The sequence below is a fragment of the Saccopteryx bilineata genome, chromosome X (assembly GCF_036850765.1).
Source record: "Saccopteryx bilineata isolate mSacBil1 chromosome X, mSacBil1_pri_phased_curated, whole genome shotgun sequence".
NCBI lineage: Eukaryota > Metazoa > Chordata > Mammalia > Chiroptera > Emballonuridae > Saccopteryx > Saccopteryx bilineata.
The window spans coordinates 9,244,023-9,256,404 of record NC_089502.1 but is presented as its reverse complement, the minus strand read 5'-3'; the positions used below and the strand labels follow the sequence as shown (position 1 = coordinate 9,256,404).

The 12,382-nt window shown below is 39.1% G+C and overlaps 1 protein-coding gene across 2 annotated transcripts; it reads left to right on the top strand.

The window, feature by feature from the left end:
- The first annotated feature begins 2,780 nt into the window (after positions 1–2,780).
- Positions 2,781–11,632, top strand: CCDC160 (coiled-coil domain containing 160). 2 transcript variants are annotated; one of them, XM_066249626.1, is made up of 2 exons: positions 2,781–2,877; positions 10,336–11,632. In XM_066249626.1, exon 2 carries the CDS (start codon positions 10,360–10,362, stop codon positions 11,326–11,328), a length of 969 nt encoding a protein of 322 aa, XP_066105723.1. In that variant the 5' UTR covers positions 2,781–2,877; positions 10,336–10,359; the 3' UTR covers positions 11,329–11,632. The 2 variants fall into 2 exon arrangements, 1 of the variants encoding a protein (XP_066105723.1); XR_010727839.1 differs by lacking the exon at positions 10,336–11,632 and adding an exon at positions 3,660–3,814 and having other exon boundaries at positions 2,794–2,877.
- The last annotated feature ends 750 nt before the right edge of the window (positions 11,633–12,382 follow it).

The following is a 12,382-nucleotide window of genomic DNA, read 5'->3' as shown; positions in this document are numbered from 1 at the left end:
AAGAACTACAATGGAGTAAAGACAGTCTCTTTAATAAATGGTGTTGGGAAAATTGAACAGGTACATGCCAAAAAAATGGAACTAGACCATCAACTTATAACATTCACAAAAATAAACTTAAAATGGATAAAAAAATTAAATGTAAGTCATAAACCTCTTGGAAGAAAACATAGGCAGTAAACTCTCTAATATCGCTCAAAACAATATTTTTGCCAATTTATCTCTATAGGCAAATGAAATAAAGGAAAAAATAAACAAATTAGAATATATCAAACTAAAAAGCTTTTGCACAGCAAAAGACACTGTTAACAAAATAAAAAGAAAATCCACACAATGGGAGAACATATTTGCCAATATGTCTGATAAGGGTTTAAAAACCAAAATTTATAAAGAACTTGTAAAACTCAACAATAGGGCGGTAAACAATCCAATTTTAAAATGGGGAAAAGAACTGAATAGACATTTCTCCAAAAAGGACATACAGATGGTCAATAGGCATATGAAAAAAATGTTCAACATCACTAATCATTAGAGAAATGCAAATTAAAACCACAATGAGGTACCACCTCACACCTGTCAGAATGGCGCTCATTCACAAATCAACACATAATAAGTGCTGGCGAGGATATAGAGAAAAGGGAACCCTCCTGCACTGCTGGTGGGAACGCAGACTGGTGCAGCCACTGTGGAAAACAGTATGGAGTTTCCTCAAAAACTAAAAAATTGAACTGCCTTTTGACCCAGCTATTCCATTTTTAAGAATATATCCTAAGAATACTAAATCACTTATTCAAAAGAAGGTAAGCATTCTCATGTTTATTGTAACATTGTTTACAAAAGCCAAGATCTGGAAATAGCTCAAGTGTTCATCAGTGGACAAGTGGATTAAAAAGCAGTAGTACATATACACAATGGAATACTACACAGCCGTGAAAAAGAAGGAACTCTTAACCTTTTGTGACAGCATGGATGGACCTGAGGATTATTATGCTAAGTGAAATAAGCCAGGCGGAGAAAGAAAAATATCATATGATCTCACTTTATATGTGGAATCTAATGAACAAAGTGAACTGAGGAACAGAATAGAGGCAGAGGCGGAGTCACTGGGAGCAGAGGGACAGCTGTCAGAGGGAAGAGGGATGAGGCGATGAGATCAGAGAAGCTGAAGTGATTAGTGAAATTATATACAGTATACATAATCCATAGACAGCAAATTCCAGAGGGAAGGGGAAAGGGAATTAAGGGGAGGGGAACAAAGAGGGATACTGTTGGACACAGGGGTGGGTTTGAGGGTGTTATATTGAGTGGAACACTTGAATCTATGTTAACATAATAAATTAAAATTAATAAAAAATTTAAAATAGACAAACAAATAATAACAAATAAAGAAGTTTTGTCAGAATCTCAGAAACTAATGCTGATGTGGTCCATAAGAAAACATACACTGACATTAGGCATATTCCTGTCTCCAGCCCTAGCTGACATTGGTTTTCTAAGGAAGATTGAGGATAATTAGTACTAAGCCTCAGGGCACTTGAATGCAACCTTGCCAGCTCCCAAGCACCTGTTAGATTTGGTTACAAAGAAGTTTCAAAGTTTTTAAAAGTATCCTAGTAGAGTATTGTTTCTAAATTACTCCCTTGCTTGGTCTTGATAAATTAGACTGCCGCTTTTTAACTGTGCTTCAACCTCCTTTCACTTGAGATTCTAGAGCTGTTTCCTTTCTTCATGTTCCCTAGAAAATACTGGGTTTCTTAAAAGTCACTATTATTACTAGTTTGGTCACCCTAGGTCCACTCTGTTTCAGGCCTCTCGACCTTTGTCAGGTCCATTTTTTAGTCAGGCCCTGGCTGGATCCAAATCAGACTATAACCAATGTGTGTTTGTAATTGACTTGGTGATGGAATAATCAGCGTTGGGCAACCAGCCTAATGAAAGTCTGAGAAGATAATTATGCAACAAAATAGCATGACTGAAATCGATGACATAATAACGTGGGCTTATTCCCCAACCAAAATCTGGAATTTGTGAGCAACTTTTGAAGGTCAAATATAGTAGTTTTGGAGCTGTAAAAAGGGAAGTTATTTTACACTGCCCATAGAATTAGTTACCCGCAAATGGTTTTAAATTCAAATAGGTGCAAGAGAGGTTTAGAGAAATTCCTGAGTCATAAATGAGGAAACCATGGGCTTCCTGAGACCCTAACTCAGCCTCCCATAGGGATACAACCAGGGTACAATGCTCTCCTGACACAGGTCCTTGGAGCCTTGGCCAGAGGTAGGTATTCCGGCCAGACGCTAGTGCTTAGGGGCACAGGTGTATGTGGGGACAGGTGTGCAACTGCTACATTGTTAGGGACCCCGAACCAAATCCAGGCGACTTTCTAGAGCTAAACTTCCTCGATATCACATTACTGACCTGCAGGCCTAGGGAATAACCCTGGGCCACGCCCTCTTTACCCAACAATCGCTGTAACCAGGTGGCTTTGTGAGTCACCCAGAACCTCCGTAATAAACCCACTGTGGGTGGTGCAGCCTAGCAGTTTCTCGCTCCTTACCACCCTGACTGGCTCTCTTGGTGATCTGAGCTCCGGTTTCTTGCAGGCAGAAGCCCCTGGGAAACCGTCGCACCAGTCATGGGCCCTGCTTCGCGGAGCTGTAAACTGCAGCCTGCAGCGCCCTGGTCCTTTTAAATCACGCCAGCCCGTTGCTAGGCAACAGCGCGGCCCGCGCTGGCGCTGCACTGCAGAGGCTCTACCAGGCGCCTGCCTGACTGGGCCGCTGTGGCCAGCGCCGAACTAAAGGCAGCCACCTGCCAGTGGTGGCCTGTTTCTAGGAAGAGGGGACCAGGACCACCGAACCCCACCCACACTAGGGGGTAGGTCTGAACGCGAGAAAGCCCGGCTCCTCCTGACTCGTCCTTCTTCTGCTGAAGAGGACGTTCCCCATAACTACCCGACCCTGAGTTACATCTCTTTTACAGCGCGGGCCAGAATGTGGGGAGCGTTTGGGAGAGAAGGGAGCAGGGTGTAGGAGTCGGGGTCTAGAAGGAGGAGTGTCGTCGGGCCTCGCCCGCTGCCCCTCTCACCCCACGCCACGCGCCAGCCAGACGGTGGGGACTGGGGATGTGGAAGGTGTCAACTGCGGTGAGGGTTGTGCAGCACTCTGACGGGAGCCACGTTCTCTCCACTGGAAGCAACGATGGCGGGAGTTTCAGCAGAAAATCCCAAACTGCATGCATAGATACTGCTTTATAGCAAGAATGTGACTTCCATGCTAATTAAGTATTCAACCTTCAAAATTAAGGAGACTCTTTTTTTATAGAAGGAATCATTTCCCACTAATAACAAAGGCTTCTTCACAGGGCACAGTTTTAAATGGCACTCTGCTTTGCTCTAACTATCCGCCAAACAATAGAGAAGAAATTTGTCCCTTGAAGTGGAAACTTGGCTAGTATATTAGGACACTGAAAAATTAAGACGCAAATCAGGATCACTGCCTTTTTAAATGTTTGTTTTTTCCAAATCAATTGTGTTCTGAGAGAGGGAAGCAAGACGCAGGCTTCAGCCAGCCCTTGGCTAATGTGGCTTTTGGCATACTCATTAATAGCGAGCCTGGGCTGCTGCCGCAGCCACCAACCGTGCCTCGTTTCTTCCATAGGTTCTGAAGGTAAGGATGTACTACTGTGTTTGACTAGGATGCCACCATCATTCTTGTGCCATCTGATATTTGCACTGCTTGGGAAAGGAAGACTTGGTGGCATCATACTGGGGAAAGCAGGTTTACAACTTAAAAAGTAAACTTCAAAGTGTCTGCCATCACATTTTAGGTGGGTCAAATGACATTCTAAATATATCACTTTTAGTTTTAAGCTGTGTCTCAGAATAGAAACATAAATTTGGACATTATGATTAATTATATTTTCTAATTATGCTGGGGAACGTTTTTCAGGTAAGACAGGAGGACAATCACAGCATCGAATAGAAGTGGATATTGGGAAGTGTAAGTACAGTTGTGTTGGCTGAAATCTTGTTATGGGTGTTTAGAAGTACAGAGCTTCACCCAATGTACATGTTGGGGCTTGTAGCTAGATGATTCATCTGCATTATCAGTAGAATATCAAGAAAGCCTGACCCGTGGTGGTGCAGTGGGTAAAATGACCTGGAATGCTGAGGTCACTGGTTCAAAACTCCAGCTTTTCCCAGTCAAGATACATACGAGAAGCAGCTACTACAAAGTGATGCTTCCCTCTCCTCCCCCACCTCTTTCTCTATCACCTTCTCCTCTCTCTAAAATAAATAAATAAATAAATAAAATCTCAAAAGAAAGAAAGCAAGCCTCATAAAATTACAAAAGAAAGAGTGTCCTGAAGATTTTAGCTCAGCCAAATAAACTTTGAGGAAAAATTAAAAATCTGTTTTCTAAAATGTCATCCAAAATACTTCATAAAGCACAGACAAATTATAAGTATTTACAAAACCTTAACTAGAATTAAAGCATTATAGAATTTTCAGGAAGAATATTAAGGATCACTTATTCAACAGATATTTATTGAGTGCTACCATGTGTTAGGTAACAGCTAGAGATGCAAAGTTGAATAAGATGCCAAGAGATCACAGTGTAGTAGTAAAATAAAAGTTTATATGAAATTCTGTAGAAGCACAGGCAAAGCTCAGTGCAGCAGCATCCTTGCTGATCTTCAAATTAATATTCCAACTGTAAAATTTCTAAGAATTTATTGGTGGCTCTGAAAAACAGTGGGAGTATTTGGAGGTACTTGGTAAAGTGATTGGTGGTAAAATAAAAACATCTTTCATTCTAAAAAGACTACAACTTTTCTGCTTAGAAACAGTCAATTTAACTTCAGAAATTTGGGGGTATAAACAACTTAAAAAATGTAGGGCTGATTTTCCCCTGAAGATGCAGTTAATGTAAGTTTTGAGTTTAGCTTCCCCTCTGCTTGCCATAATACTACCTACATTGTTTTTCAAACTGACTTTTTCTGAGATCTGATGACTTCAGGATGGCAACATTAAAGTGTACATGGTTGGAGAAGGGTAGAGTTACTGTATTTAACTAGCTGGCTTATGTTCTAAAAGAGGGTAAGGAAAACCTAAAAATGAACAAGAACCATTGTTTACAGTACTGTTTAAAATTGCTTCCATTTTCATTTTCATTAATTTCTTTTAACTGCCTCTGAAGTAAGTATAGTGCCCCTATTTTATACCTGACAAAACCGAGACTCCCAAAGAGGTAAGTTGTCACATAGTTCTAAAATGGGAGATCCAAGATAACTGACTCTTTGAAGGTTTTTTAAAATTTCTATAGTCCACTCTAAGTTCCTTTCTCAAAAACTTCCTTTACGTTCTTCCCGACAATCTGCACTTAAAACATGTTCACCCACCTTGACTTCAAATGGTTCCTTTGGGTCCTAATTTTGGCATTTAATAGTTTTGTACAAGCCAGTAATTCTCAACTGGGTGGAGAATGCCAAAGTTCTCCTAGATAGAGCAGGTCAGAATCTTCGTGAATAAGGAGAGACGATAATGATGACAGTGTTTTGTGCTTGAGAACAGCGGAAGGAAAAAAAAAGGAAGATAGAGAACAACTGCTTTTAAGTGAGAACAGGTTGGACAATTGAGCAAAAAAGCAAGACCAGTGTTTTCTTTGTAGCAGACTCTGTTCTCCCCTGTTTACACCAAGCAGTTTTTCTAAGGATTGAGAGAACTGAAAACACCCAGAACAATGGGGAAATTTTCTGGTGTTCAGAAAAGCCATGTCTCTTGTTGAGAGGGGTTGAGAGTAGTGACAGAGGTTGCCCATCACAAGTTAGAGATGACCTTTTCCAACCATCATTCTCAATTTATTTTATCAGTGCTTCCCAAGTTATTTAGGTGAATAAAAATGACTTTCATGAGTTAAGAGATCCGTTACTCCACCAAAATACCCTAATACTTTGCCACAACAAAAAGAAGAAAGTCACCAGAGAATGAATGGTGGTGTTTTCAGGCAGACACTAACTAGTACCATCAGGAGTTCATTATTAATTCATGCCAGACACAAGTGAATGGATGGAGCCATATTATGGACACCCAGGCATTGACAGTTCAGTCCCAAGGACTTCTGGGGGATCACTGTCTTAGAGGACTACTAATGTTATTTTTGTCATGTGACATTTTATCATTTTCCTTGTCCTGGCTTATTTCTTTAAAATCTTTATTTCTCTTGGACCTCCTTCTCATACCCTTCAGTCCTTCAATATCCAACATAGTGTTGAGTAGTAATAATAAATATAATAATAAATGTTCACAGTTGACCCACTAAAAAGGCATACTTGTACTTTCAAGAAGGGATTCTGGTTTGAATGCCTTATCCTGCAAAAAAAATGACCTAAACAAGTTTATTGAGAGCAAAATGGCTATCACTCCAGGGTAGAGGAGTATCATGTTTCAAAGCATATTTCTTGTCTTTGCCAGAGAACACTAATATCATACTTGCTCTCCATAAAATCAAACAAACAAAAAAACAACAACACTGCAATTTGCTAGGAGAAAACAAGATTGGCGACTTTTACCCCCAGTGTAGGCTGTGAGTGGATTTTGGAAGAAGCCATTAAAGGCTATCTTGCCAATGAAAAGAAAAAGGAGGGAGGGAGGGAGGGAGGGAGGGAGGGAGGAAGGAAGGAAGGAAGGAAGGAAGGAAGGAAGGAAGGAAGGAAGGAAGGGGAAAGGAAAGGAAAGGAAAGGAAAGGAGGAAGAAAGAAAGAAAAGAGGAACAGAAAGAAGGAAAGAAAGAAAAGGAAAGAAACTCAGAGACCCTTACCCTGCCCTGTGTAAGCTATGGGAGGGGAACTCCAAAGGCTTTTCAAACCTTTCTCTTTCTGTCCTTTTATATGTGACATGCAATTCTCCTTACCTTCCCCCCTTTTATTTTTCCTGTCCTTTTGTGTCCCTTTAAAAAATACCTAAGCTCTGAAAATAGTTGGTTGTTTTATTTCAATTTGTAGAATGAAACTTAGCAGAATAATAGAAATTTTAGAACAAGCACTGACCTTGGAGACAGAATTTCAGTTTACCATTGCAGGCTGTGTGGCCTTGGTCAAGTCGCTTAACTTCTCTGAGCTTCAGTTATAAAATAAGTGTATTCATCTCAATTCTGTGAAAAGCATTGATTATATCAGGAAATTGTGCAGAAGTTCAGGAGTAAAGGTAGTGAAATTTTTATATATATTTATGAGAGGGTTGGAGATAGAAGTCACTTTCATAAGGTGCAAATTATTAATTAAAAGAGTCTTCTATTTACACTTTTATCTGTACCCAAATATGCATCTCAGATTTGTCATTATTGCTATCTCCAGGTATAAAGTGTCTTCACTCTACTTGCCCCTCTGCACACCTCCTCCCTGATCAATCTCACCAATGCCTTTCATTCAGAATTTGGTGGGAGGAATAGTAATCTCTCTCCCATTGCTACTTGATTAGAAGTATTTTCATCTTTTACAGAATTGTCTAGTAAAAATTTGACTGCTAAAAAATGTGACTGGCAATAGGCATCACCATTTTTTTCTCTTTTTTTATTTTTATTTTTTATGATTGCCATAATCCTATTCGTTTGCATCCATGATACAGAAGAAAAGAGAAATCAGAATTACCTTTCCCCTTTAAGAATATATAGATAATTCTGGATGGTGACTAGTAGAATAATTAAAGTCAGAAAGGACTATTCCAAAAGAAAGGAGATAATGATTCCAATGGCAAATCTATACCATGAATTTCAAGGCTCAGTTTATTCCTCTGGTCTGATAGACTAAACTTTATTAAAATTTGGCTTAAGGATTTCTTTTAGGTGAACATAGGGGAGATAGTGCCTGACCAGGTGGTGGCACAGTGGATAGAGCACTGGACTGGGATGTGGAGGACCCAGGTTTGAAACCCGGAGGTCACCAGCTTGAACTCAGGCTCATCTGACTTGAGTGCAGGCTCACCAGCTTGAGCATGGGATCATAGACATGACCCCATGGTTGCCAGCTTGAGCCCAAAGGTCGCTGGCTTGAGCCCAAAGGTCACTGGCTTGAGCAAGGAGTCACTCACTCTACTGTAGCCCCCCTGATCAAGGCACATATATGAAAGCAAGCAATCAGTGAAAAACTAAGATGCCACAACAAAGAATTGATGCTTCTCATCTCTCTCCCTTCTTCTCTGTCTGTCTGTCCCTATCTGTCCCTCTCTCTGTCGCTGTAAAAAATATTTTTTAAAAAGAGAGAGGCGTGACCTGTGGTGGTGCAATAGATAAAGCATCAACATAGAATGCTGAGGTCACCAGTTCAAAACCCTGGGCTTGTCCGGTCAAGGCACATATGGGAGTTGATGCTTCCTGCTCTTCCCCCTTCTCTCTCTCTCTCTGTTCCTCTCTCTCATCTCTAAAATGAATAAATAAAGTCTTAAAAATATTTTTTAAAAAGAGAGAAAGTGAAAAAATAGTAAGGCAGACTCCCACATGCACTAGGCAACTGCATCTAGGGCCAATGCTCGAGTACCAAGCTATTTTTAGCACCTGAGGGTGATGCACTCCAACAGGGCTATCCTTAGTACCTGAGGCCACATTTGAACCAGTTGAGCCACTGGTTGCAGGAGGGGAAGTAGGAGAGAAAGGAGAGAGGGAAAGGAGGAGAAGCAAATGGTCATTTCTCCTGTGTGCCCTGACTGGAAATTGAACCCAAGGCATTCATATGCCAGGTCATTGCTCAATCCACTGAGCCACCAGCCAGGGCCTATTGCTTTTGAACCCATCATTTTAACACCTTCACTGAATATTTGCACCTTTCCCTTTCCTCAAAGCCAAGTAGTTGCCATTGTAGATATACCCTTGGGGATAGTGAATTCCTTTTTCCGTTTTTTGGGTTGAGGGGGTCAAACATATTGAGTTACATACAAGAATCAAGTTTATTTTCTCATTTTCTGTAACAGGGAAATCTGTTAAAATTTAAACTACTGTTGCTTATAAGAAAATACTAGAGAAATAACATATCAAAAAGTGGTTATCTCTGTGCCATGGAATTATGAGGGGATACCTTTTCTGTATTTTCCAAAATTCTACAAATACCATGCACTGCTGTTATAATCTTTACATAATATGAAATATATAAATATATATTATATTAAAAATAAAAACATTTATAATCTTTAATAAAGTTAAATATTAATTTAAAAATAAATATAACAGTTGCCATTTTGTGTTACTAAGATTAAAATTATATATGTGTGCATGGGAAAAATAGATGCAGATACTTTGATCTTTCTCAGTGGTAATACCACAGAAATATTACAGTAAATTAATGCATAAAATGAATGAAGTGACCCTTTTCTCCTTTTCCTCACCCTTTAGCGATGACTGCAGTTATCTGTTGGTTGGCTTCAGATGCCAGTGGTCCTTCAGTGTGTTGACTGGCTCCTTTTTTCTCCCTTCTCTCAGAAGTAGTACCGATCAAATATTTCCGTGCTTTAGGAGAGCTGTATTTTAAGGATTCTTTGAATACGGAAGAAACAAAATATCCTCTATTTCTTATGTATTTAGAAATTTGGTTGTGATTTAGCATGCTCAGTTTTCACCTAAAAATTACACTTGCAGTCAATAACTCAAGAGCACATGTGGTAGAATTAACATTTTCAATTGTTGACATTCGGTTCTCATCATGAAATTGCTGTCAAAATGGATAGAATTCTGTTCACTTGGCAGTCTTGCCTAAGAGCAAAGCCCAAGACTGGAATAGCAGGAATTTATAGGTCAAGACAGAAGGGCATTTTGCAGAGTTAGTCATGAGGAAGTCTGCATGGTATACTTTACCAAATGCAGCTCACATTGAATTAAGCGCTGATGTTTTAGTCACTTTAAAGAAGGAATAAACAGTAGGCCAACCCAATAGAACTAGAAAAAAATTAGGGTCATTGGAAGCACAGGTATTAGCCTTATATTAATATTAGCCTATTTATTTTAAATCACTTTTACTCTTTTTGAAGCAGTCTGTTTTCATGTGTATGGTTGCTTTCTTATGAAATTGTTTTCTCTGCCTACAATAAATAGCCAGAAGTGCCAGTTTATTAGTTTTATTTCATAGGATCTGAGAATTTAAAACTGGAGGGAGCTATAGAACATAGCTAGTCTAGCCCTTTCAATTTACAATAGAGGGAGCTGAGGCCCTGGCCACTTTGCGAATTGTAGAGAGAGCCAGCCTTCAAATCTTTAGGTTCCTCTACCCATGAGCCTCCATTATTTGTTCTTTTCACTACATCAGCTGCCAATGTAAATAATGTGCCCTGATTTTAAATTTGTTTTTCAGGAATTGGAAGAAGTTCTGGAAGAAATGGATGAGAGGAAAAAACATTGGAAGGAGAATATGTTTGCTCCTTTTTTCAGTGTTCAGGATGTTCTAAACGAGGCTTTACAGACTGAATCTTCTGAACAAATGACTTTAGATAAGGCCAAGAAAATGGAAGGAATTTATAATTTGTCTAGTAGAAAGTTTCAAGAAGAGAATAAATTCAAGAGGAAAGAATTTGCTTTCCAACCAAATGAAAAAGAACAAGAACCAAATTTAAGAGAGAGAAAGATGAACGTTTCAAAGAATGAGGCAGACATAAACTCTGTCTCCTGTGAGTCATCTAATTTGGATGTTGCAACTGAAGAAAGCTTTAATAGCACAGAAGACCACTGCATGTGGAATACAAAGGAATTACCAATTCTATGGCAACAGGACAAGAAGAAGAAATTTACTGAAGGAAAGCCTCCCAAACTTAGCCTGCATCTTTTGAATGAAGAACTGGAAGACCTCGATATAAAATGTAGAAAAATAGAAGAGGAATTTGAAAATGCTGAAAAAGAACTGTTGAACGCCAAGAAGGAAGTCTCTGCAAAACCCCTAAATTTTCAAGACACAGGGGCAGAAACTTCGAAGAACGACTGGGAACTTCAAGCTTTAAGAAATGATCTATCTGAAAAAGCAATAAATATTAAAAACTTAACTGAAGAGCTCCAGCAAGCCAAAGAAGTCATCCGAAAGTTGAGCTTAGAGAACAAAGATTTAAAAGAAGCTGTGAGGAAGTTAAAGCATCAGAATGAAATTGGAAATGCACTCCTGAAAGAAGAAATGAAATTTTATTATGAATTAGAAATTGAAAAGATCCGCAGAGAGCTCAATGCCATCAAGGATGAATTGAGAGCTGAAAAGGCCCTGCAAGCAAAAAATAACAGGGCTCTACAGTTGCTTGGAAAACACTTTTCTTCTCTAACAACAAGTCCCCTTGACAGCTTTACAAGGGATTTTCTTTTTTAACTTAAACAAAAATTTTAAAAGCCTTTAATTAGGCTAATCATTGAGCCAAATCAGTGTTTCTTTGTCTACTACTTAACATCTATTTAATAGGGTGTAATTTTCATTTTTGGTGAATCAAGATATCTGTACAATTTAAGATGTTAACTTCAAAGCATCTGCTTTCTCTTTCTAGTGAAGTTATTGTGGGGGTACAGATGGAAATAAAGCTTCAAAAATCTCTCTTTTTTGAAATATTTCACTTTGACCTGTAGCGATTCACCAAATCATTTATGAATACAAATCAACAGCCATTTTGTGATCTTGTGAGCATTATGTCCTTGGAACATGAATATTCTTCCATCTGTATTCATTGATGTTAACAATAAAAATCACATTTATGTATATAAGAATAATGTGTCTGTGGCTCTTAGAGCTTCCTGTTCAGACTCAATGGGATAAAAAAAAATGTGCCTGCTTTCTTTGAAATCTAACTTTAATTAGACACATATAAACATCTCCAGAGAAAAAATGCAGGTATTTGTCCCCTCTGCTGTTTTCCGCATGCTTTCTCCCTTGATCTGGCTACAGTTCCCACAGACTAAAAGACCGCTTAGAGCGGTGTTTCCCAACGTGGGGCCCCCGCCCCACAGGGGGGCAATTCGATAGTTAAGGGGGGCAATTTGAAAATGGACTTGACACAACTTTAACTCTTTCGCCCCGGGACATTTAAATGCAATGCTAGATATCGGTGCCAAATTTAACAAAAAATGCAATTCTTAAATAATTGCGGTAAATAATTATTAAGTATAATTTTGTTTGACGAGACCAAAATATCAACTGGGTGATTGGTGTTGTCAAGTAAACTTTGTCCTGGGTTCACCGCAGAGCGTGCTGTCTGCCGCGGGGAACCCCGGACGTTTTAAAAACTCACTAAACGCAGTTATTCTCACCTAATTGGCCCATCACAACTTCTGTAGTGTTTCACATCATTCAGTTGGTGTTAATTTGAAATAAATGTCAGTCAAAACGGTTGTAAAAGCTCGTTGATTTAATAAATATACATATATATATTGTA